Below are 24,544 nucleotides of genomic sequence, written 5' to 3' on the forward strand. Positions count from 1 at the left end.
AACAAATTGTCAGATAAATTTTGAACATGGCTATATGTCCAAAAAGGCCAGGCCAGTTTGATTAAATTGAACAGGACATATTAATCTAAATTAAATTAAGATGTCACTTAGTATGAGCTAGCTAGTTTGCGACCAAATGTTGGTTTAAGTTATTGATACATTCAACAACTCATAAAAGCTAAATATTATTATTTATTTAATTGGCAATAAAAATGTGCTCATATTTTAAAATAGTTCTTATTATAATGAATTTAATATCAATTCAACACGTTTATTCTGCTTATGTGCCAGCCAGTAATGTTTTTTTTTTTTATGTACCAGTAATGAAATTTAGACGTGGATAATGCGTAAATATTTGAATTATTGTTAATCATTCTGGGCCTGGTTTAGTGCTCATGTTGAGATGGACAAAAAGTTATAAACAAAAAAGATTTGCAGTGTTGTAATAATAATAATAAACATAAACAAACCAATCTGGCAACCCAGTGTTTTCACTTTCAATAATTCGTGACTACGGAAGCCCGTGCGCACGTTTCCAGACACAAAAATGCAATTGGAAATGTAGCTCACCGGGGTAATGTAAGGACATCTATAGGGTCAGCATGTGACGTCACGCGTTCGTATAGTTTTCCCTGTAGTTTAAAACACATAGATGTAGGCTATATGATTTGCAGACGGTGCGGGCAATTTTACATGGATTATTCGAGCCAACAGTGAGTATTTCATGCTTCCCATATACAATTTCTTGATGAGTATTTCCAATCAATAATCGCCCACAAACCTCATTTGAATATGTTTAGGGATTCTTTTATATCGGGCTGTTAAAATGAAACGTACAGGAATTTTGGATCTTCTTACTCTAATTGAATATGCTAGAAATATTAAAAAGCAAATGCACCGAACTTAAAAGTCACCCATTTCAGGACGCAGTAAAACTCCCCAACACTAAACGTTGCTTCAATATAAGCAAACTTTATTCGATGTTAACGTTCCCTCGCGGTGTGCTGTTCTGAGCTCATGGCGTTCTCTACATTGGAGATCTGTGTGTGGCGAGACGTAGAGGCATGGCCTACTTTTTGCGCACGTATGGAAACGAGGCGGTGGCTCTTTTCGCTGTTGCTGTGCCAGCCTATGCGCAAATACATCTCGACGCTGGATAGGTCTCTTGGCATTGAGGCTGCGCCTGTGATGATCATGCGATTGAGTGACGATGGGGAGTCATGTCTAGTCTATGCATGATCAGTGGCTCTGCGCTCCGGATCCCGCTGGAAAAAGAGTTCGCGTTCGATGGCTCTGCGATCGACTTCGCGCCTATGCCCACAATGAATGGCTGTTTCCAGCGCGAGACAGACGAGGCGAGAGAGTGAAGGAGAGCGAGCGCGTCGGACTCCATTGAAACACTTTGAAACGGCCTCCAGCTAGGGGTGAGTATCCCGCCTTCGAATCCCCGCAGCAGGTCATGTGAGGCTGCGTGACACGCGAGGACGGCGCGCGAGCGGCTGTCCTGGCATTTTGGCTGAAATCCGATGGCGCTGAGATGTTTGGGGGGCATTGTTTTGGGGAAGGTGTGCGGTGGGGGATGGGCACAGACTAATGGTACCAACAAAAAGTTTAACCACTTCACCGACCTCACTGACATGGCTGAACGCTCGTGCTGGCAGATGTTCCGGAGTCAGATCTGGCTAATTTAAAAACCTGATTTCCGGGATCTCTTTAATCTGTTAACCGAAAGGCTCGTATTTGTGCATTTAGTTTGAAGATACCACTTTGAGCGTGATTGATGTTGTTGTGGCGACGACGAGTTGTTCAATCATTTTCTTATTGGCGGAGTCTAGCTGACCCCCCCTGCTGTCAGCGCTGGTTCAGTCTGGCTCGCCCCCAGTTCGTGCATTTGTCCCGGGATGACCTGTTGATGTCTGTGAAATAAGATAAGGTGGGGTATCCGAACTAGCGCGCAAATCGCCATGGAACATTTACTTTGAAATTCCGTGGACTGAAAAGTATGCACTTGGGTATTTAAGGATGCTAACAGCCGGCTGCTCATTCAGTCGTTAGAGATTGTTGAGTGTTGCCGTTGTAATTGAGTGGGGTGGAGAACGGGGCGAACCCTCATTTCAGCGGTGCCGCGCACGAGACGGACCCGTCTAGGCCCGAGGATGTAGGCACGCTCGCTCTCGGTGCGGTGCATTGGCAAAGACGGGACAAGAGCGGCAAACTTGCTCGTTTCGCGCGGCCCTCTGTGCGTCGCGGCGTTTCCCCCCACTGCGTTATTGCTCGCTCGCATGTAGGTGCTGCATTTCTCACAGAGTGGCTCATAGTGGGCGCCTTTGCCATCTTTCTTCACCCCCCTTCACGGCCCGTGCCAGTGGAGAACTCCGGACGGACGGGCAGATTGACTGACACACGGTTAGCCTGCCGCCGACACAGCCTCATAACACTGCTGTACTGGCAGGGCTGTTTGCAAAGGTTTGCTCATTATTTACTTATATTCTACTTAATTGTTCAGCATTGTTGAATTAGTGTTAGTTTATGCACCGTCGTATGTTCAGTGGCTGCGTCTGCACTTCCATCACACAGGCTTGACATCACAGTATTAGACTGGATTCTGAAGCTGTGCTGTTTTTTTTTCTCGTAATGTATCAGTGGTTCTCGACTGGGGTCCCGGGTCCCACTAGGGCACTTGGTAAACTTGCTAAGGGGCCCCCAATCATATTATTTTAACAATAAAAATAAATAGTGTAACATGCATCAAATTACTGTAATGGAAAATCAGGCACTTCACATTTTGCTGAGCTGTCACTCAGTCATGTTTCGTGTGTGTGCAGCATACAACCTTGGTGAACAAAATGTACTTTTATTATTTGACCCTTTCAACAATTGCATTTCAAATGTCGCTAGTGGCATTTTTTTCACTCTTTGGTGATGTTTGTCTGTTATGTTTCATTTCAAAAAGTTGTAGGCTAGTTGAGCAGAGAAGTTCTTCAGCACCAAAGAAACAGCTATTTGTATTTATTTATTCTTTCTTTAAAGAAGGCACAATGTGTTAACATGTTATCTACAAAATCTTCTGATTACTGGTTAAGTAAAGATAATAATAATAATAATCACAGTTAATTATTTTAATATATTTACAGCCACAGTTTCTGTTAACAAAAAGGTAACAAGCACCTTTCATTTTAGGAGATCTTGAAGTTACAAGGGTTGAGAACCACTGACATTTAGTTTGAAATCACTTTTGAAAAAAAGTAAATCACTTTGTTATGCTGACTGCCTAAAAGGGTCTCAGTTGACCCGAATGTACATAATAGTTAAAGTATAGAATTTGTCATTGAGACTAAATGCATGAAATTTAATGAGTATACTTGATTATTCATTACTAAATAAGATTGAAGTTCTAAGATTACTTTATTTTATTTAGGCCTTGGTGTTTTTAGACTCCGAAACTCAATTGGTTGCATGTTGAAAGTTTCATACAGGCAGTTTGAGATGTGAGGACAGTCTTTAAAATGTTGTGCCCCCCTCTCTCACACACCATGATAACTATACCTAAGGTGTCCCTCTCCTCCCCCACCCCCAGGGAAAGCTTCTTAAATAAACCCTGGGCCTCTCAGTGTGTATGTGTGCCACAGCTCTCTGGCCAACTGTAAACAAGCCGTTTTGTCTGATGTCTATGGCTTGTGTGTGTGCATGCAAGGGAGGGGGGACCGAGCCTGAAGTCAGACAAAGAGGGTACTTCTTTTACCACGAACGTCCTGTTAGTTCTGTGTGATCAGATCAGATTCAGTGATTTTTAATGTGATTGCTTGTGTGGGAAACATGTGCCCAGATGTTTTGCCTACCACTGTCTAATCTTAATGTGTGAAGTATATCACATCACGGTGTTATTCTGCCGTGTTGGTTTAGCTGACATGATTTGAGGGCTGTTTATACTTCACCAAATGATTGCTGAACAATAAGCCACCGTTTTTCTTTTGATGGAAAAATGTCAATCTGTACCTTCTCAGAAAGTTCTGCTACTCATTCTGCTGACTCGCAAAAAATATCCCCCCCCCCCCCCAAAAAAAAAAAAATATGTGTATTTGTTGCTTAAAAATGTAACAGACCACAGTTTATAACTCTTCATACTTGTAAAATGTTTGGACAGCCTATTTTAAAGTAGAAAGTTCAGGTACTTATGAATTTCCCCAGCAGCACGGCTGCGAGCTGTAATGATGGCTTTGCTCATGGTGTCACATTTAGCAGTAATAAGACTGACTGCAGTGTCAGTCAAAGCCCATTGTTTTCCACCCTCTTCCTCAACTATGACCTCAATCACTGGTTTAGTATCTCTCGCACTCTCCCCCTCTCTCCCTCCTCTGATGTAGTACTGTAAAGAGTGCCATTTTATCTCTGTCTCAGCTGAATCACCATCTCATTCAGATTAGCAGTCAGACATCCTGCTCACAGGATTTTAGAGGAGGTTCGCCAACCCCCCTATTATTTTTCAGAGTTCGCATGCAAAAGGTGCCTACAAGCTCGTCCCTGGGGTCTTATTCATTTCACCACCTTTTAATGTATCAGTCTGTTGCCGATAACCGTTTGTGTCTCTGCAATAAATTATGTTAGATTTAGTGGATTTTACTGCTTCAAAAGCAAATGACGGTTGCAATGAGTCTTAAGGGATGAACTACTGTGCTGCTGAGAGAATGCTGCTGACAAAGATCTCTTTCTTTCTCTTCCATCTGTCTTTCCCTCCTTCTGTTCCTCTGGTGCCGCTCAGATTTCTCTGGTGGTGCTGGCCATAGCGCCATGGCTCAGACCCTTCAGATGGCGATCCCAAACTTCGGCAACAATGTCCTGGAGTGTTTGAACGAGCAGCGGCTACAGGGCCTGTACTGCGACGTGTCTGTGGTGGTGAAAGGACACACCTTTAAAGCTCACCGCGCCGTACTGGCAGCCAGCAGCTCCTACTTCCGTGACCTTTTCAACAGCAGCGCGGGCAGCAAAACCCCTACGGTGGTGGAGTTGCCCCCGGCCGTACAGCCGCAGAGCTTTCAGCAGATCCTGGCTTTCTGCTACACCGGCCGCCTCAGCATGAACGTCGGAGACCAGTTTCTGCTCATGTACACGGCTGGCTTTCTCCAGATCCAGCAGATCATGGAGAAGGGCACAGAGTTCTTCCTGAAGGTCAGCTCGCCCAGCTGCGACTCACAGGGCCTCCATACCGAAGAAACTCCTCCATCGGAGCCTCAGAGTCCCGTCACCCAGACGGCGGCAGGGGCCTCGGCAAATGGAGGCGGCGCAGCCAGTCGGCCCACTTCCTGCTTGACCCCGCTGCCCCTGGTGTCTCGGGTGAAGACGGAGCAACCGGAGGCTTCGCCCTATTCTGTGGTGTGCGCGCCGGTGGCCAAGCGGCTCTGGGAAGGAAGCAGTCGGGAAGGCGGCGGAGGCTCGGGCACAGCCGGAGGAGGAGGGATGAGGAAGGCGGCCCGCTTTTCCCAAGAGATGGCACGTGGAAGCGCCATCCAGCAGCAAAGTAGCATGGGACTTGGTATGGGTCTAGGAATGGGCCAGGGGGGTCACAGTGGCGGCAGCAGCACCAATGGCAACGGCACGAGCAGTGCCACTCCTGAAGGCACCAGTCCCGGGACATTGAGTGCCTATGCCAGTGATTCCCCCATCTCTTACCATGACGATGAGGAAGAGGAAGAGGCGGTGGATGATGGCACTGAAGAGCAGTACAGGCAGATCTGCAACATGTACACCATGTACAGCATGTTAAACGTGGGAGCTACAGGTGAGTCCACAGCGCTGCTGCATGAAATGAAACGCTTACAATTATTTAGATAATTGACCCAGTCGTTATTTATAATCATTTACTCTACCTCATGTTGTTCCAAACCTGTATGACAACTTTTTCTTCCATGGAAAAGAACAGGTGAAAATTGAATAATGTACTCATGGTCTTTTCCATGCAATTACAATGAATGCGAAATGGAGCTTTCAGACTTAAAAAAAATGCACTATAAAAGTTTTCAATATGCCACACGATAGCTTTGTGTGAGAAATTTTCTGTTAAATAAAATGTGTTTTTTTTATTATTATTTTTTTTTTATCCATGCATATTTCATTTAATATTTACCACCAGTACATTTTTTGCACCTTGACATTTTTAATCAAAATGTCAATTCTTCCTGTGAAACGACAGGCTTGTCTCTGGTGACATATGTAGTTGATTGCAAATCCCACATCTGCGTTCAATTCAATCAACAACCAATGGATAGAACCAAGTTCTTGCCATACATTTCCTTTTTTCGCTAATCTGTTACACTCCGATGTACATCACAATAAGGTTTAAAAGTTGTTGTTTTTTCCGCAACTATTATTTATTCAGACTTTCCTCTCGTGAGCCGTTTACAGTTGAGCTCATTGGGTCAGTCCGATTCATGAATGAATACTAACTTGGATGGGTTAAATGCAGAGGACAAATTCCGAGAATGGGTTACCATACTCGGCCCTCACATGCCACTTTCACTTTTGTTCATTTTAATTCAAGCCGGTTTTGTGAACTGTATCAACCGATTCTTTGAAAAGATCTGACAAAAAAAAAAAAAACATTCACAAATTTAACATCACTCTCATCAACTGATGATTTTCACTGAATAATGACACAAAAAGCCAGCTCCAGTCCCTGTTCATGATTGCACGGAATGAAAACGACCAGAACATGGTTAAAATTTTTGTTTTCTGTGTTCCACTGAAGAAAAAAAGAAGTCATGGAGGTTTGATGATGACAGAATTTTCATTTGAGTTTTAAAATAGCACTTCCCACACCAGCACTTCCTTTGATCCTGTATGTGTTGTAATGTATACAGGCTCCTGCTTTTTTTTTTGGCTTCCATTTTAAAAAGTTAACTATTGTCTACTCTCTTTTGTATTTCTTAAGTAGGAATATCATCATAGATAAATTCACACTTTTTGTTAAAATGCTTCAACTGTTTGGAGCTCATGAATATTTTATCAGAAGGTCTTATCTTCTCTCAGACGGCATGAAAACTGAATGTGTTCTGATGCCTTTGGATTTCACAGGTCTTTTATTAGTCTCGGTCCCAAGAGGTCTGTGTTATCTGTCTGTTTCAAAAGACCTGAGTGCTGGTTTAATCTTCACAACTGTCTAGACAGTGTGTGCCGAGATCACGTTTTTGTCTTCACACTTTCTCTTCTCTCCATAAACTTCCTTTCTCATCATCTTTTTTTCTTGTCTACAGCGGGTGAGCGTGTGGAGGCCCTCCCGGACCACTCAGAGACGCGGCCTAGGATGCGCGGCCGACAGGATCTCGCCTCTCTCCCTGCCGAGCTCATCGCTCAGATCGGCAACCGCTGTCATCCCAAACTTTACGAGGAAGGTGACCCTGCAGAGAAACTGGAGCTAGTTTCAGGTCTGAGTCTGATCATACCTGTTCCTTAAGAAAACGCAACTGATGTATTATAGTGGGATAAATCATTCTTTTGTTGCTCAAGCAGTCGTCATATCACCCTATATGCACTGTAAGAAAACATCTGCCGAGAAAATAATATTAATCTATAGAAGAGACAAATAGGGAGTAAAACCGGCATCACACAAATGATTCATGTTCAATAGCCCATGAAAAGCAAATGATCTCTCGTGGTGATTGATAGGTCAACCGTGTTTGGAGAAGCCGTGTTTTGGTATTGTGGTGTAGAACAGGTTTTGTTGAGTGACTGTAAGGTAATGGAGGCTTTTATGAGTTGTAAAGCGTGGCCTTAAGTGACTGTTCAGTCCACATAACAGAGGAATTCCACTTATCGCTGAAACTTTATTTAAACAGCAGTCGCATATATAAACATGCAGCTCAAAGTGCTTTACAAATACGATAAAAGAAAGCGTTCGAACAAGACCAGACATGAAGCAATATAAAGTGGAAAATGAAATGAGGAATTGAAACAAGACGAGAGGACAAACGATAAAAAGGTCTTTGGGAAAAAATGTCATCAGAAAGTCATTAAATGATGAGCAAATACGAAGCGCTGGAGGAGTGAAAAGGAAAAATGGAAATGAGACAAAAATGTTTAATTAAGAGCATGATGGAAAATAAGCTTTTGAATGATTTTCAAATGTTGTTTTAGTAAAGCCCCCCCCCATCCAATGGAGGCAGGTTTTGCTTTTTGAATTATAATGAATGATGACCGTTTTGGCTTTTCATTTATAGTCCTTGAAAATTGGAAGATCAGACACATATATGTAAGGTCTAGAAACATGATTATGGTATTTATTGGACCTTTAGACCCCACTGTATGTATATGTATATGTATGTATAACCATTCAAAAGTTTTTTTAATGTAAGAAATTAATTCTTATTTTCAGCAAGGACACTTTGAATTGATCAAAAGTGACAATTTACAAAGACATTAAATAATAAATTACATTTAAAAATATATTTAAATAAGTTTTTAAAAAAAATGTAATAATATTTTACAATTGTACTGTTTCATTGTAGTTTTGATCAAATTAATGCAGACTTGGTGAGCATTTAGTTTCAAAAACAAAATCTCCAAAACAGCAGCGTATGTGTATATTATAGCATGAGAGAAATTGTTTCATGCACATGTTTAATATTGCCAATTTACTCTTTATTTGGAGCCGACTGATTATTTAGTTCTTGAGTTATTTGTGTTAAAGTGCTGCTTTAACACAAATTGTTTGACAGTCACTGTAGAAACTATCTAAAAAAATTAGCTGTTTAAGCCCACGATAGATTTTTTTTGAAAACTAGTATCTGGTGACTGGCTGAGTATTGATAAGAATTTAAAAAATGAAGAGATTAATAAATCAAATGCAGCTAGATATGATTTATTTATGTAGTATTCTGTATTTGAAAAGTTGAATTGCATTAGAAATTGCAGTAAAGTCAGAGCTTAAACTTCACAGGTCATAGTCGGTACTAACATATACTAACGCTTATAAGGAGATCTGAATTTCTTTCTGTGCTTTGCATGATTAGTATTCATTCGTTTAGTATTCATTTTTGGGATTTGAATGCATTCATGCAAATCGATGAGTCATAAAGCATTTGTCAGTCTGTATATGTATCTGCTTGTATATCTTGAGTACATTCATATGAATTAAGTTTTACACCTTTTAAGCGAGATTCATGTATTTGGTCCACAGGCACCAGTGTGTACATTTCACGAGCTCAGCTGATGAACTGTCACGTCAGTGCAGGGACCAGGCACAAAGTCCTTCTGAGGAGGCTGCTGGCTGCTTTCTTCGATAGGCAAGTCTGAGAAACATTAAAGATGTCTTCCATAATAGTGAAAGTGTAAGGCCTCTAACTTTCCTGTTTCTGTTTGACACACAGGAGCACTCTGGCCAACAGTTGTGGAACTGGCATCCGTTCCTCCACCAATGACCCCAGCCGTAAGCCGCTGGACAGCCGAGTGTTGCACGCCGTCAAGTGTAAGTTCCTGATCTTTTATTACTCAGAGCACCTCATTTGCCTACCTATGAAGGCATGTTACACAAAGTATGATAACTATAACAATAAAGTTTAACTTTAATTTAAATAAACGTTAAATACCCCCCCCCAATTGAAATATGAACACATTTTTACGTTGAAACCTGATGACCAAAAATTACTTGATCAATCACAAACTTGCTCGTTTGATAAGTAACAGGGATAGTGCAGAACTTTAAATATTTCTGAAGCAATTTTAAATTTTTCAAAATCCAACAAGTAAGTTTGTTTTCAGGTTTAAATTCGACTTTGAATAACAGATTTTCAGTGTGACCCTGCTGAACCCCACTACGTGTGAATGGAGTTGGCACATCACCGTCACTGTGGAAATTTTATCAGGATGTGATGCAAAACGGTCATGCTAATGATTTGTCAGAGTTGTCGGCTTTCACTGACTTGTGCAGTTTAATTCTCACACTTTGTTAGTATTTATAGCTCCTAAAACAAGCTATATTACAATGAAAAATGATTACCTCGGAATGTCGATCAGTAATGCAGGTGCGAGGTGCTGACCAACTAGCAGTTACTTAGGGCTGATCAATCTTACTTTTTGGATTCAAATTAGACCAATCTACCTTTTTATGTAACTGACTTAAAAAAAAGTTTGACCAATCTTGAAGAAAAAAATTAGATGACTAAGTCGTAAGACTAGTTTTAGCAGTTTATGTAACCAGCAACAGTACGTTTTGTTAACCGTTCATCATGTCTTATGCCCAACTTATACTTCTGCGTCGAACTCACGCCGTAGCTACGTCGTAGGCTGTGTGTAGCACACGTATTTCGGCGTACCCTGATGTGCACCTCTCCAAAAATGTAACAACGCGTCAATTCTACGTGGACGCAAGCTCTGTGATTGGTCTGCTTGAACCCCTCCCTCGGGTTTCATATGCTCCTTCTGCATGTGTAATTGCGCGTCAACACGGACAACGACGCAGAAGTAGCCTACAGCGTAGCGGCTCCGGCGTAGGTCCGACGCAGAAGTATAAATATATTTTGGCTTTGTTTAAAATATTGTGAGATCAGTGTTGTGTATTGAACCGAATCACGATACCACTAGAACGTTATCATCTATGGGTGTGGATGCTGATGTAATTGTCGTTTTAGTTATTCTTGGTGTGAACGTGCCTTTAGAAATGACTCCCCCCTCCCCCCCGTATGTCTACAGTTTACTGCCAGAACTTCGCCACCAGCTTTAAAGAGAGCGAGATGAACGCCATTGCGGCGGACATGTGCACTAATGCTCGGCGCGTGGTGAGGAAGAGCTGGATCCCCAAGCTGAAGCTACTGATGGCGGAGGGCGACGCCTATGCCAATTTCCTTCCTGACAGCATCAAGATGGAAGCGGACGGCCTCAGCGGCGAGCCTACCTTTGAGACCGCAAGCCTGGAGGGCGGCGCTTCGGTGGAGACCGGAGGATCCTCGGGCGAGTCTCTGCAGGGTGTGGGCGGAGACAACGGCACTTTGTTTCAGTGAGCGACCTGGCGAGGAAAGCCCTGCCCCATCCCCTCTGCCGCCCCACCTCCTTCCTGCCTCCCACCCCGCTGCGTGACTCTGGGCTCTGCTGCTTTTGCCTGGGATGGGAAAGGGAGAGTCGGGTAGGAGATTGGAGGAGATAGCACGGTCTAGTGTCGGGAGGAACACGGGGGGTTTATACCAGGGGCGCTATTTTCTTTTCAATCATTTTTGTTTTTGCTGAATAACCCTCTTTTGCACAGAAGATCCCCTTTGCCTCCATGCTCGGCAAGTAAATCTAGTCACCGATGCTATAGGAATACATAATTAGGACCAGGAAAAGTTATTGCGACGGGAGGCCCGATGTTTCCTGATCTCACTCTACTGAATTTGAATGTATTAGTTTGTAGCTACCTGGCTATGTCAGAATAGCCGATTGTATTTGGCCCAGGAGAGAGACAGGAAAAATGCTTGTCATAAGATCTAAAGGAACAGCAGATGGAGAAAGTAGTGAGGGAGGAGAGGAGAAGTAGGTGGCATATTCTGTCTCTCGTTCTGTCTAAAATGGAAAGAATCTGATATCCTCCTCTCCTTCCATTCCTCCCAAAATATATGTGGGATCTTAGTCTGCCACATTCTTTGTTTTTTATGTTGCCATTTTCTCCTTTCCCCTTCTACTTGTTCCACTGTGTGTGATTTTATATGAATTCAGAGTTGATGAAAGATGATTAAGGACTGTAAAGGATAAAAATATATTTATCTGCTCACACCTTTTGAGCTCGAGAGAGAGGGATTGTTTTAAAATCTCTATTTTTGTTTTATTTTCCCCTCAAGAGACACCTTTTTATTAGGTTTTAAATGGAAATAGTGAGAATAATGAGGAATATTTTTGCATAAGGATTATCTTACATTTCAAAGAATGGTGCTTGGCTTGTATCTGGATTACCATCGTTTCCGTAGCAGAATTCGATTGGCCGTTTTGACCAGTGACGCAATTAATACGGTAATTTCAACCCCACTGACTTTCAGTGTTTGCACGACAACAGTTGAAGCATTCTTTAAAATATCTTCTTTTGTGTTCCATACAGTTTAAGAACAACATGAGGGTGAGTAAATTATGACAGAATTGGATAAACTATCCCCTGAAAAGAAAATCCCCTTGTGTAGGACATAAAAACGAAGTGTTTTTAGAGTGTAAACCTTTTAGCTTTCTTCCCCCATTATCGCACACAAACATGCTTTTACAGCCCAGGGGGAAAGGAGGTTGTGCTTCTTATTGTTAGTCACTTTACTGTCTTAAGGTTTGGGCCTGACTTTGTGTGTGTTTGGGAGTGGAGGAGGGTTTACATTGCCTGTGTCCCAGGAGAGGAGGAGCAGAGTGATTAAGTCTCTTCATGTTGCCCATGTCCCTGTTTGGGCAGCTGTGTGTGCATTTGTGCGTGCGTGTGTGTCTGTGCTCGCTTAGGCAAGCATGTGTGTGTCCGCACAAGTCACCATCTGTATACATTCCTTGCACATAGTTGGCACTGTGTATTTGCATGTGGGTGATGTGTTGATTCTGGGATTTAGGGTGTTTGTTTCTGTGTTTATTCATCGGATGCTTCGCGTACGGATGCTTCTTCGGCTGTCTGAAGGTGTGCCGTAACCCGTGAACTTTTGCATAATCCCGATTTCCATCAGAATTTGAATGGGATTGCATGTGATGTCTTAATGTGCACTCAGGCATGGGTTTTATATGCACATGCCTCACAAAAACAGAAACGCGATACTTTAGGCGATTTTAATATTTCATGCCCGAATCGGTAGGCCGCGCGTGTTTGTATAAGTGATGTTTTTTTTTGTGTGCATCTGATCTCCTGGGACACATACATTAGCCGCCCCCTTTCTGAAGAAATGGAACTCTTTGCACCTTTTCGTAGACTGAACTAGAGCCTTTTGCACCTTTTTGTAGAGGAGAGTGGTGGATTGTGCACCTTTTTTTGTAGAGCGTAATCGATGGTTTTTGGACTAAACTTCGTGGATGTGGATGTGTATGTGTCGGTATCTGGCCCATAACAGGATGCACCCCTGTGTCTGCGGCCAGCCATGTTGAATACTGATGTAAATATCGAAGAGACTGTTGAACAGATTTTGACCACGTTTTTAACAGGTCGTTCGTCTTTTTAATTGATGGCTTACATTAGGTCTTTCACCCCTCTTGTTTTAGCTCAATTTTTTTTTTTCTCTTTTATTTGCATTATCAAGTCTGGCTTACCTGCTGTTTGTATATCTGGGAATTGTAGTTTTCTTGTTTTGTTTTCAGGCTTTAGAGTCGTAGCAAATAAAGTGAACTCCTGGCAAGTTTACGTCTTAAATGCAGTCTGGTTCTGGACTGACCGGTGACCTATTTCTTTTTCTTTTCTTTTGGACCAGAAGACAATAATGCTCTAGTTTAGAAATGTATTACATCCTGCGAAATCAACATCTGGGAATGTGCATGCGTTCATTTCGTTCTCCATTCTTTTAGCAGACCACGTGTACTGTATTTACTTTTCAACTACTACTAATTCAAGGTGAAAGAGTTGACTTGCCAAGTTTTTTAAGGATACAATATAGAGTTGTTTGACTGATGATAGAGTACCGAGTATTTTTTCATTTCTTTTTATCGACTAAAGTGCTGGGAGGGTGGGGGCACGGTGAGGGATGAACTGGTGCTATGTGTGCTATTCTTTAGATGTTAAAGGCCTGCTGGGTCACTGGTGCCTTTTCAGGAGGACTGCGGGAGACGGACTGCGTGTGTATCTGGGCAGGGCATGGAGTGGCGGCGCTCCTCTCTCTCCTCTCGCCGGCTATGACTGTGCCAGTGTTTATGCGTCCTCCATTTTGATGGCACGGATCACATATGCTGCATGCGTCGCTGGAGAGGAACCGCTGTGTCCATGCGCCACCTGCTGTGTGTTTCTGCGGCTTAAATTTACTACTTACAGTCAACACCAGGGGGTGTCATAACTGAGAAAGGCGACTTTTAGTGGCCACAAAAGATGGCTTTTCTCCTTCTGGGAAGTTGAAGGTGATGTGTGTAATTTTTTTTCAATGTTAAAATGCTAAAAGTAAGCCATTCGATGGTTGATTTTTCCCGAAAGGTGTAACACTGTGGCGCTATCAAAAAGTTGCTCTGTTTGTTTGAGCATCACAACCAGCCCGAAAGAGGCTGAAATCATTATTTTTGTGAATTAGTTTCAAGTTACACACTTCACCTTTAAATTATTATTTTTATTTAGGAAAAAACGTATGAAAGGTTTCTTAAGGCAAGTATATAGTGGGAATGAAGGGACCAGTGTTAATCAAAAAAGGCCAGGATGTCCATATCACGTTGCCTATCTGTCTGCTCGTGTGCCCGAGTAAAGCACCTTTTTCTGGGGTTAGCGTTCATAGACGTGCTCCCCGGCACCTTGCAATTCAGTCTGACTGTGTCACGGAGCACAGAGCAGTTAGATGGCAGACGCCTGTGAGGGTGGAGAAAGAGTGTGAGAGTTTAACTGCCCATACGTCTTGTCATTCTTCCTTGTAACACAGTTTGTTGGGGTACTGTGCATTGTAGATCATTGTGAATTTGTAACCTGGTGGATCGCTGACAGCTTGCAAGAGAGAGTATGGAGCGGTGTATTAAAAATGGAACTCTTTAATAAGTAGTGACTGTCTCTCCTCTCTGCAAAGGCAGAAACCGGACCCGTCTGTTTTGAAGCAACGGACTCGCTGCATTTTGCAGGTTTTCCTTTAGCTTGCAGTTTTTTTTTGTTGTTTTTTTGTCCGTCTAAGCCTTTTTACCCAGAATGCAGCATTGCTATTCCACTCTAAATAACAGACATACCACATAAAGATACTCTCACCTCTTTCTCTGCGTGTTGCGTTCTCTTCCAGCACACCCCAACACTCTGCTTTCAGTCTTTTCCCTGAAATGAGATGGATTATAACCCAACTTTGCAAATGTTTTGGTAAAGTAACGTGTGACAGCTCAGCTCGACAAATTGATGTCCGGACATGGTATCACGAATTACAGAGAAATACAGACAGGATGGGTGATGACATCAGCTCGCTTGAACACTCAAAACAACAAACAGGTTGTGAACTTTTTTTTACGATGCAGTGTCTCACTTTCTATGACTACATCCCTATACAAATCTATATACTGTATATTACATAGAAGCACTAATGAAGTTTGATTGTTAGTCGTGCACTCTCAGCATGAGTTGTAACCCATACCCAGCTGTGCTCATGCACTGACCCTGTAACGCCAGTGCTCATCCACTCCATTCTGTCTGTGTTCAAAGTGCCAATAACTTTGTGAATCCCTAACTGTGACCCAATATTATCAAAAGTAATTGCACATTAACTACTGTAAAAAATGAGTAAGAGAAAAGTCAAAGGATACAGCTGAATATCTTAATAAAAGTTTGTAACAAAGATTTTTGTGTCTTTGGCGCCTTATTTTTATTTATTCAATAAAAAAAAATATTTTTCTTACCCATTGGCAGATCTTCCAGTTTTAAACAAAAACTCTTTTTATTTTTCTTCTTAAAGAAAACAAGACCTAATATATTATCTTAATATATTTGCTTCACAAATACTTGTAATTTGATTAAAGATTTATAGATATTTATATTGGAGAAAGATAAATGTACCGAGTTAGATTTTTTTTTTTTTTTTAAGTGTTTTAATTATATACTAAAAGTAATCTTGCAGCCCCTCTGGAACTCTGGTGAGGCTACCTGGTTGAAAACCACTGTTGATATGTACACAGTAGTATGTTTAATACGCAATCTAATTGCAGGAGTGAATACACCTTGACTAAACATGGAGGTCTTCACTGAAAGCAGCCAATTCTTTGATTGTCTTTAAGGCACACAACTTTTATAGGTTTACTTTAGCCAACTACAGTTATATTAAGTGGAATACTTTAGTGGATGTATAGATTTCAATTAAGTCTTACTTCGAAATAACTTTATCTACTATTTTCTTCTATCAGGCTATACAGTATTGTCATGTAGAAGGTTGTCATCATGAGAGGTTATTAATGCCTAAACTGTAGCTTGACCTGATCACAGAGAAATACTTGGAGTTTGTGCAACCTTTCTTAACACAACCTGATCATGTCTGCAACCCAGAGATTGAGTTTGAGAGTGCACTTTAACATTTCATTATTATTATTATTATTATTGTTATCCCATTGACTAGATCAACTGCCTCTTTGATAGCCAAAAAATATTTCAGCAGGTTTTACCATGTATGAATAAAGGAAGTCTAGTAGCATATCTGTAATTTTACAGTTTCTCCGTCCAAAAACCAATTTGAATGTAGACTGAATTTAGAAAATTAATATTTGGTTTAACAACATACGTGGATCTAACGTTTGATAAAATGGTGACGTTATAGGCTACGTTTTACGCGAAAACAGCTGGATCCACCCGTAAATGGGCAGAGGAAGCTTGATGCTCGTGTCGTGTGAGGTTATTGGCTATGACGAAATCTCTTGAAGCAAATAAGGCAACAGGAAGTAGCCTGAACGAGCCCACGCATCATGGGTTTTCCATAGAGCCGACCGACAAGCGGAAGTTCCTTTTATGGGCATAAGAGAATGAGGAAGCTAACAATATCCATGGGAATAAAAGTAGCCTATCTGTTAACCCAGGCTAGAAAAATGGCACAAACTTCTTATGCGTTTGTCATTGTGTTGTATTGTCGAGTAATTATATAATATAATATATCATTTTAGTTAAAAATGCAATTATTTGGGTACAATAAAACAACCAGAAGGTGATTCATCGACGTTTACTTTTTTTTAAAAGGTCATTGATAGTCTAGCGGTATTGATGATTAATTTAGTACTTGGCTGTCAAAGAAATCTTCCGACTGATTACATCAGAAGCAGAATGATACACGTTCTGACTTATTTCCTCAAAGAGAGCCGCAGTTCATGGGAGGAGCCCGAGTGTCAATCACAAGCGAACACGTCACCAAAACTATATAAAGCCCGCTGTCTTAACGCTGAGGTTTACTTCGGTGAATGAAACGACAGTGAAAGTAAACTGAGCTCAGAGGAAATTGCCTAAATATTGTTTGTATATTTGAAAAGAGGATAGAAGTTACTTAAGAACGATGGATGTCACAACAGAGGCCAAGCAGATTATGGTCCATGCGTTGAGCAAAATCTACAGCTCGCGCACCCAGCGTGGTGGACTCCGACTCCACCGGAGCCTGTTGCTGACGCTCGTCATGAAATCTGCAAGGGACATATACCACTCTGCTCGACTGACAAGCGAGAAAATGGGGCAATCCGACACACTCAGTGTCACAGAGAACACATCGCAAACAGAAGAGCCCATTGACACAACGAGCTCCACGACAACACCACTGCGCGCGATAGCGACACAGTCCAACGAGGATGAGCAAAGGTCCGGACTCGAGGGTCATGCACATCTGCACAACCCCGCAGGACTCACGGTGGACAAAGAAAACTGCAACCCAACCAGACCGGACCGTCACTCCAGAAAGCGACGGAGCAAAACAGCCACGGATCCTGACTTCCTACCGTGCAAAAAAGCCAAACTGGAGTTTGTGGAGGCCAGAGGAATTCTTCAGAATAATTCCGCCAACTGCGGTAGAGCGCTAGACTCACTGTCACTTGTACCTATGCCAAGAACAATTGTGACATTTTGAAAAGACAAACCGCAATGGCACAACACAATGACAGTGAAGTGAACTTTGCGCACTACAGAGGGAAGCGTATTATGTGACGCATAACTGCTGTGATAGTGAGGGCAATTGACTACCGTGGAGAAGTCAGTGGGAGATTACTCACAGTGGAACAATGTGACGGCTCATCGGAGAGCGGGTTGTTTTGGGAAAAAGGTGTGATGGTTCTTGTTCAAACTGTCGCGTTTCTCTTGATTCAGGAATCAGGACATGACGCGGCGGTATCATGACTTCTACAAGAAGTGTTACTGAGAGAACTTCCACGGACATTCACATGAACTTTATCTATTTATTTATTTATTGGCCATCTGGCTATACCATGTTGTTCAGACTGTATTTGTCTATGGTGCTGTCAGGATTGTCCAGTTATGACACTGACTGGGATTTCTGTGGTCTCCTTGCTGGAAAACCCACATTAAGCTGTGTTTTGGAACATTGTATCTGGTTTCTTGCTGGTCCAAGCAGTAACCAGTTGAAACATTGTAGCCAGGGATTTTCCAGCAGGTCAACATGACATAAGCTACTACAAACAGACAATTGTGATGTTATGATCTATCTACCTCAGTTTTGTACAATAAAAGATTCTCTGACATATAATTTTTGTGTGTGACGCATTATCTTGAGACCTGTTCATCCAGGAAATGATCTGACGGAGTCAGCTAGGCTTGTATGTAGTTGCATGCGCTCTGCTGAAAGTATTCCGCGGTCACGTGACCGGAGGTGCGGATGGCTCGCGGGCAGGAGCTGTATGTTCGCGGAAGGCAGGAAGCGGTGAGGCCGTGATCACATCAGGCCGGATAATCGCTGCTGTCGTCTCTTTTCACACTCCCACTTCTTTTCAACCCCCATAACCGGCTCAGGATATGGGGAACAAAAGACGAGAAGCTGTAAAACGTTTAAGTCGTCTACTGATATAATTAATGGCCCATTAGCAAGTGTTGTTAAACCCAAACTTAACACTTCTTTTTATTAGCCATTGTCCTTATTCTGAATTCTATACTTAAAGTCTACGTTAAAGCTATACTAGCTGGTTGAACACATACATTCACACATAGCCTGCCTCATTGCATCACAATGCTACTGTCCAAACTGCAATATGCGAACAAGACCTTTTAAGGAATACTTTTCGGCGACAATCTGTTAAAGGTCTTTTGGCGCCTTTATCAGCCTACAGTTAACCAACTCACAAATCGCCTATTATTTCTATGTAATTTATATCTAAGAGAGTCATAATGGCCATTTTTGATACAGCGCTCGAGTGACATTGCTGTGGTAGCCTACCTTCGTACGATTTCTATTGTTTTTAGCACTCGCCGACTTGTTGAAACGTTACTTATACACTTATTTGAATCAATGTAATAAAATAGTAGTTTATAACAGATACAGATAGTCTACACTAAAATAATGTAGGCTATTTGTATAAAAACCTGATTCACTTTGTGACCATGTTATATTAACAAACACGGACTTAAATTCTATGTGTAATATATAGGCTAAATAGGTGTAAAAGATAGATACATCTGCATGTGAGCCATGTGTAGGCTATATTTGTTGACCCAGCAAAATCATACCCCATGTTGGATCATGATCATGGGGTAAAGGGAGCAGGAAGTGGGGCAGGCGCGAGAGAGGAATGTGCTAGTGAGCGGAAGGAGGTATTAATAGACTAGAGGAAGGACAGCACCCTTCACACATCCGCACATCTGGCCGACATATACAGCAGGCAGCCGGGGGAGGGGGAGCTGCTGAATGCCTGTGTGGCCCATCGATTGTCCTGCTAATGGAACGAGCCGTCCCCTCCCTTCCCTCTCGAGTCTGAAACCTGATCCTCCAGTATCTGAAATCTCACAGGAATGCACTGTTAGCTCCCACAATCTCCTGACCAAACGACTTTACAACACTCGGATCAGCAGAACTACATATAGCCTACACAAAGACATGTAGAATCAGAAAAGGACAGAGCAAGGGTAAAAACAAAAGAAACAAGCTAATAATGTAGCCACATGCCACCCAAATGAGATACTGCAGCCCCATAGGCGGAGGGTGAATCAACTGTAAGGCTAGATGTGAAAAACACATTGAAATATTATCTCATGAAATAGTTACGTGTTGCCTATCAACAACCTATCACAGCATAAACGCTCTTGTTATTAAAGTGGTTATGTTCGCAAACCACTATAATTTGAACAGGCAAACCTGATAGCACACGCACATCCAGAGATGGGCATACACAGGGTACATGGAAATGTATTTAAAATAAAAATACAAAATACTGTGTGGAAAAAAAATGTATTTAAATACAAATACAAAATACTGTGTGAAAAACTGTATTTAAATACAAATACTGTATTTTGAAAATACACAAAATACATGTGAAATTGGCCATCCAGTGGAGGTATAGGTCACAGTGAATCAAGAAACTACATAGGCTTATTGGCTTTTAATTCCTAACCTCATCTCTGCCCTATCTGTCATTCTTTCTTTCTGGCAATTACAAATACACTTATGCAAAATAGCAGCCATTTATATACTTATTTCTGACTAGCTTACAATGTAGTCTATTACTTGTGGTGAACACTATTTAAAAATTCATACTGTATGTAAAACTGTGGGAACCTTTTCCGCTAGCAAAGAATATGGATGGGCGATATGACCAAAATCTCAATTTTACTTCACAGTAACAATATATGGTTTCACGATTCTCAATATCAGTTTTGAAATCACAAAAACTGAATTTCAAACTCTTTTGAGCTTTTTTTTTTTCTTCTTTTTTTTTCTTCACAGGTAGTCCAATGCTTTTTAAGTAATTTTGTATTTATTTTATGTAAAGTTTATTTGTTTCTATAAGTTTATTAAAATTAGAAAGTTTATCTAAAATTAGAATTAATTTAGATTCATTTGACACTATTTACCCCTTTATTATTATTTTTATGAACAATTAAACTAAAAGCTGAAGATTTTTGTGGTGTATCATTCATCAGTGCTTCTTTTTCCACTCCAACGTTCCAGTAATTCCTGCCCACTAAAAGCTGCACGGATAAATTTGCTTACCCCACAAATAGGCCCATCTAAACGGTTTAGAAAAAGTTCCATCGATTCACACTTTATATCATCGCTATGATATGTAGTGCCATGTCACCCATCCCTAACATGCAGTAATGCTTTGACAAGCTAGTTGATGAAAATCAACAAAATATTTTCCCACTTGTCTGCTCTTTTATTCTTTCATGTTAACTCAAGGCAAATCTAAATAATGCAGTATTTTAACTTTAATCAACAAGTAGATTTGATCATGATATCCTCACCTTATTCCAAAAAATAAATAAAAAAATTGCTGATCCAATGCCAGGTTGTACTGCAGCTCACATGCATGAATGTTGGGGGTTGGGGGGAGGGGGCGTGTCTGAACTAGTTGATGCATGAAATCAGTATCTTGATAAAGAGGTTGACTGGCAAAAAGTATTTTATGTATTTTGAAAATTTGTTTGAAATGTAAATTTGAAAAATACTCATCTTAAATGTAAATTACATTAGATTTTTTTCCAAAGGCTTTAAAATACAAAAATCCCTCCGTATATCACAGAGACATCTATTTGATGTGCGTTTTTACATCTGGAAGACGTATTTTTTAGAGTGTTTGCTCATCTGCAGTACATCTAGGACATTCCCTGTCAGATGTCAAATAGACGTTTAGAAAATGTCTTTAAGATGTTTATGATTTAGAATGTAAAACTGACATGTTAAAGACGTCTATGAGATGTTGGTAAACAGCAGATGCTTTCAAGATTAAGTGATCTTTAACAGAAATCTTGCAGACTACATGTGCTATCTGGCGTGGTTTAGCATGGCAGCCAGTTCGAAAATAGCCTATTGCTTTACCTAATGCAGCAATACATACGTTTTCTTCAAATTCTGAATGGATCATCGCCCAGAAAGCATGCATAAAAGCGCTCCCTTTAGCCTATAATCATGTCATTCATCTTAATTCATCGCGATTTCACAAAGTTCTGCTAATCGATTAAGCTGACTGTACAGTCTTATTTAGCCTGCATAATGTCTACACTTTTTTTTGTTACTAGTTCCAACTTAAACACGGCCATTGCATTCAAGAAATCATCAGATATGTTTGTGACTGGCTACATTGCTCAACGCTGCAAATATACGTTGTAAATAGAAAAACCTCTTTATCGTTCGTGTGCTTGGTTATAATGCACAACGCTGTAAAACGCGTACAAAGTATGATGAAACATGAGCAGATCTAAATTTAAAGGTGCACTGTGTAATTTTTAGCGGAATTGGAACCAACAGAAGTTATGGTGGCCGACAGGAGAAGATGTCGTCGTCTGAGACAGCAGAGAGTAGCCAGTTAAGCAATGAGGTTTCTATACAAAGATAAATTAAGAAATTAGGTTTACTCAATTATTTAATAAAACGATTATGTTATTGCGAATATTATTGTTACTTGTTCATCATTGTGTCAGTGTTTTATTCGCTGACTTCAGCTAGCTTCTTTGCACGAAGTACAGCATAGTGACGAAACGTTTGTCCGTTTAGGGCTACTGTAGAAACATGTCGGCGCATTTCAATGTAAGGGGACCCGCCGTGTATGTAGATAGAAATGGCTCATTCTAAGGAAATAAAAACATAACGGTTCATTATGTAAGGTCTTTATACCACTGAAAACGTTATGTATGATATTGCATTTCTGTCAACAGATCCTCCTAAATATTACACAATGCACCTTTCAATGCCGCAATCGACACTTTTAATTAAATTTTGATTTTAACTTTATTATTATAGATTTAGTTTAAATGTGCAGGTGCATTTTTGGCCAAAGCCCCAGTTAATTTTATGACCCGTGGCCAACACGCTATGTGCAGCTAACACTATGTGCAGCCTCATAATTTATATGTGGGATAGTCGGCGATCAAATAAAAAATCTATGATTTTTAAAATTATTATTTAGCCTTGGAAATACACTAACCCCCAGTTTCACAGATTAAAATCCATGTTTGAGCTATTTTAATGGAAAGCAACTTGCACTGACACATCTTAAAATATATCAGTGCCATTGTTTTGTCTCAAGACGCACACCAGTAATGTTTTTATAAGGCATATATAAAAGCTACTTAAAAAAAAAAAAAAGCTACTCTGGTTTAACCTAAGCCCTGTCTGTGAAACCAGGCCTAAAACTAAGAATTTAGAATAGGAAAAAAAATAAATAAAAAATAACTCAGCTATTTAACTTATAACATTGACCATTTAAAAGGGATAGTTCTCCCTCATGCCGTTCCAATCAAAAATATTTTTAAACTGTTAGTAATCAAACAATTTTGGTTACCATTGACATACAGTGAAAAAACCTGACTGAAACATTTCTCAAATTATCTTCTTTTATATTCCACAGAATAAAGTCATACAGGTTTGAGTTTTTTCCCCCTTTAACTCTTTGTATTTGATTTTCATATTACCACTGAAGCTCACAAGATGCTTTTAAAAACATGCTGGATAACATGATCATCATGCTTGTGGCTCAAACGGCGCTGCCATTAAAGCACAAGTGGGACAAAATGAGGACCATAATTTGTAATAAAAATTGGGAAACGGAGAGAAAAATACGAAAAGAAAGAAATAAATGTGTAAGATTGTTAAACATTTGTCAGCAGCGTGAGTGGGGTACTGATAACAGCACCAAGAATGGAAAGTGTTAAATCCTGCTCAGAGCACTTTCTCCTGACCATACTCAATTTAAGCAAGGCACTTCACCTCTGAAGCCCTGGAGGTCTTATGACTACTCCTGTGGTCTGATCCCTCTATGTGTCAGATAAGGCTAAACCTTAAATTCTGTGAATAAGAGGATGCATTCAGTTCTGTGTAACCTCACTCATGTACTCACAATCATGACCCGGTTTGCCAAATGCACATTCCTTTGGAATTGTGTAAGAGTCAGAAACTCAAACCAGTAGTGAAAACAGAGGAAGTTGAACATGTGGGATTTCAGAACTAAAAAGAGTTTTGCGCACAACAGCAAGGATTTTCTTCTTGACTCTTTTATTTCGTTCTTTTTTTTGTGTGTGTGACAGTAGTCATATTGACGTGCCCTGAACATAGTGTTGAAGTGTCTCTCCTTCTAGTTGGCAGAAAAGGAAAAGAAAAACAGCTAGAAACAGAAAGAAATTAACAACCTGAAGTTGCATCAAAGTGATTTTCCTCCCCAGAATATGCCATTTTTTTGTTTGTTTTAAAAAATAGAGCATAAAGGAATATATTACTTTAAAAAAGATTTATCTGTACTCGTGTTTTTTCTACAAAACATATCATTTTTTGAATTCCTGCAGATGACTTTTTATCAAACGCTGTGGCATGCACATTGCACATGCAGTTCTCGAGGTAAATGCTTTTCTACATTTTTTTTTCTGACAAAAACTTGCGTTTTTAGTTTCTTCTTTTTACAGTGTGACTCCCACATCGGCATTGTATTTTTAAGCGTCACTTGTTTTGCCAAACGTGAGGTTGTTAGTAACGATGAATTATGACAGACGATGAGAAATGTCGATGTCCTATCCAGACAATCGCTTGTCTTTTACCTCACAGCCACACACACAGCAAGACGCTGAGAGAACATCATGCATGCAAATTAGGATGACTGAAAATCATTCACGTGTTGATTTTTGTCAAACACATCCTCATGGACCTGATCACAAACGTATACGAACACACATTGCTCACAAACATACAGACACATGGTTTCCTTATACGCTTGTTGCAACTCAAAACGGGTTTGTATTGCATATACTCTCCATATAAAAACTCAAGTCACTCAAGCTAAATGCCTGTTGTGGATC

General features: G+C 40.7%; 2 protein-coding genes across 4 annotated transcripts; both read left to right on the forward strand.

The window, feature by feature from the left end:
- The first annotated feature begins 493 nt into the window (after positions 1-493).
- Positions 494-15,412, forward strand: nacc1a (nucleus accumbens associated 1, BEN and BTB (POZ) domain containing a). 3 transcript variants are annotated; one of them, XM_084122814.1, is made up of 6 exons: positions 494-713; positions 4,760-5,776; positions 7,248-7,418; positions 9,170-9,275; positions 9,360-9,457; positions 10,681-15,412. In XM_084122814.1, exons 2-6 carry the CDS (start codon positions 4,789-4,791, stop codon positions 10,986-10,988), a joined length of 1,671 nt encoding a protein of 556 aa, XP_083978940.1. In that variant the 5' UTR covers positions 494-713; positions 4,760-4,788; the 3' UTR covers positions 10,989-15,412. The 3 variants fall into 3 exon arrangements, with proteins under 3 accessions (XP_083978940.1, XP_083978938.1, XP_083978939.1); XM_084122812.1 differs by lacking the exon at positions 494-713 and adding an exon at positions 1,290-1,424; XM_084122813.1 differs by lacking the exon at positions 494-713 and adding an exon at positions 1,355-2,466.
- A 1,575-nt stretch (positions 15,413-16,987) lies between these two features.
- ier2a (immediate early response 2a) lies at positions 16,988-17,801 on the forward strand. Its single transcript, XM_084122841.1, has one exon. The coding sequence runs from the start codon at positions 17,103-17,105 to the stop codon at positions 17,661-17,663; it is 561 nt and encodes a 186-aa protein (XP_083978967.1). The 5' UTR covers positions 16,988-17,102; the 3' UTR covers positions 17,664-17,801.
- The last annotated feature ends 6,743 nt before the right edge of the window (positions 17,802-24,544 follow it).

Source organism: Abramis brama (assembly GCF_963993115.1).
Source record: "Abramis brama genome assembly, chromosome: 1".
Lineage (NCBI taxonomy): Eukaryota > Metazoa > Chordata > Actinopteri > Cypriniformes > Leuciscidae > Abramis > Abramis brama.

Bases quoted from the DNA above. Each gene is read 5' to 3' on its own strand.
- nacc1a (XM_084122814.1), top strand. From the start codon at position 4,789: ATGGCTCAGACCCTTCAGATGGCGATCCCAAACTTCGGCAACAATGTC. The intron at 5,777-7,247 runs GTGAGTCCACAG...TCTTGTCTACAG, and splicing joins GTTAAACGTGGGAGCTACAG to CGGGTGAGCGTGTGGAGGCC. The intron at 7,419-9,169 runs GTCTGAGTCTGA...TTTGGTCCACAG, and splicing joins GAAACTGGAGCTAGTTTCAG to GCACCAGTGTGTACATTTCA.
- ier2a (XM_084122841.1), top strand. From the start codon at position 17,103: ATGGATGTCACAACAGAGGCCAAGCAGATTATGGTCCATGCGTTGAGC.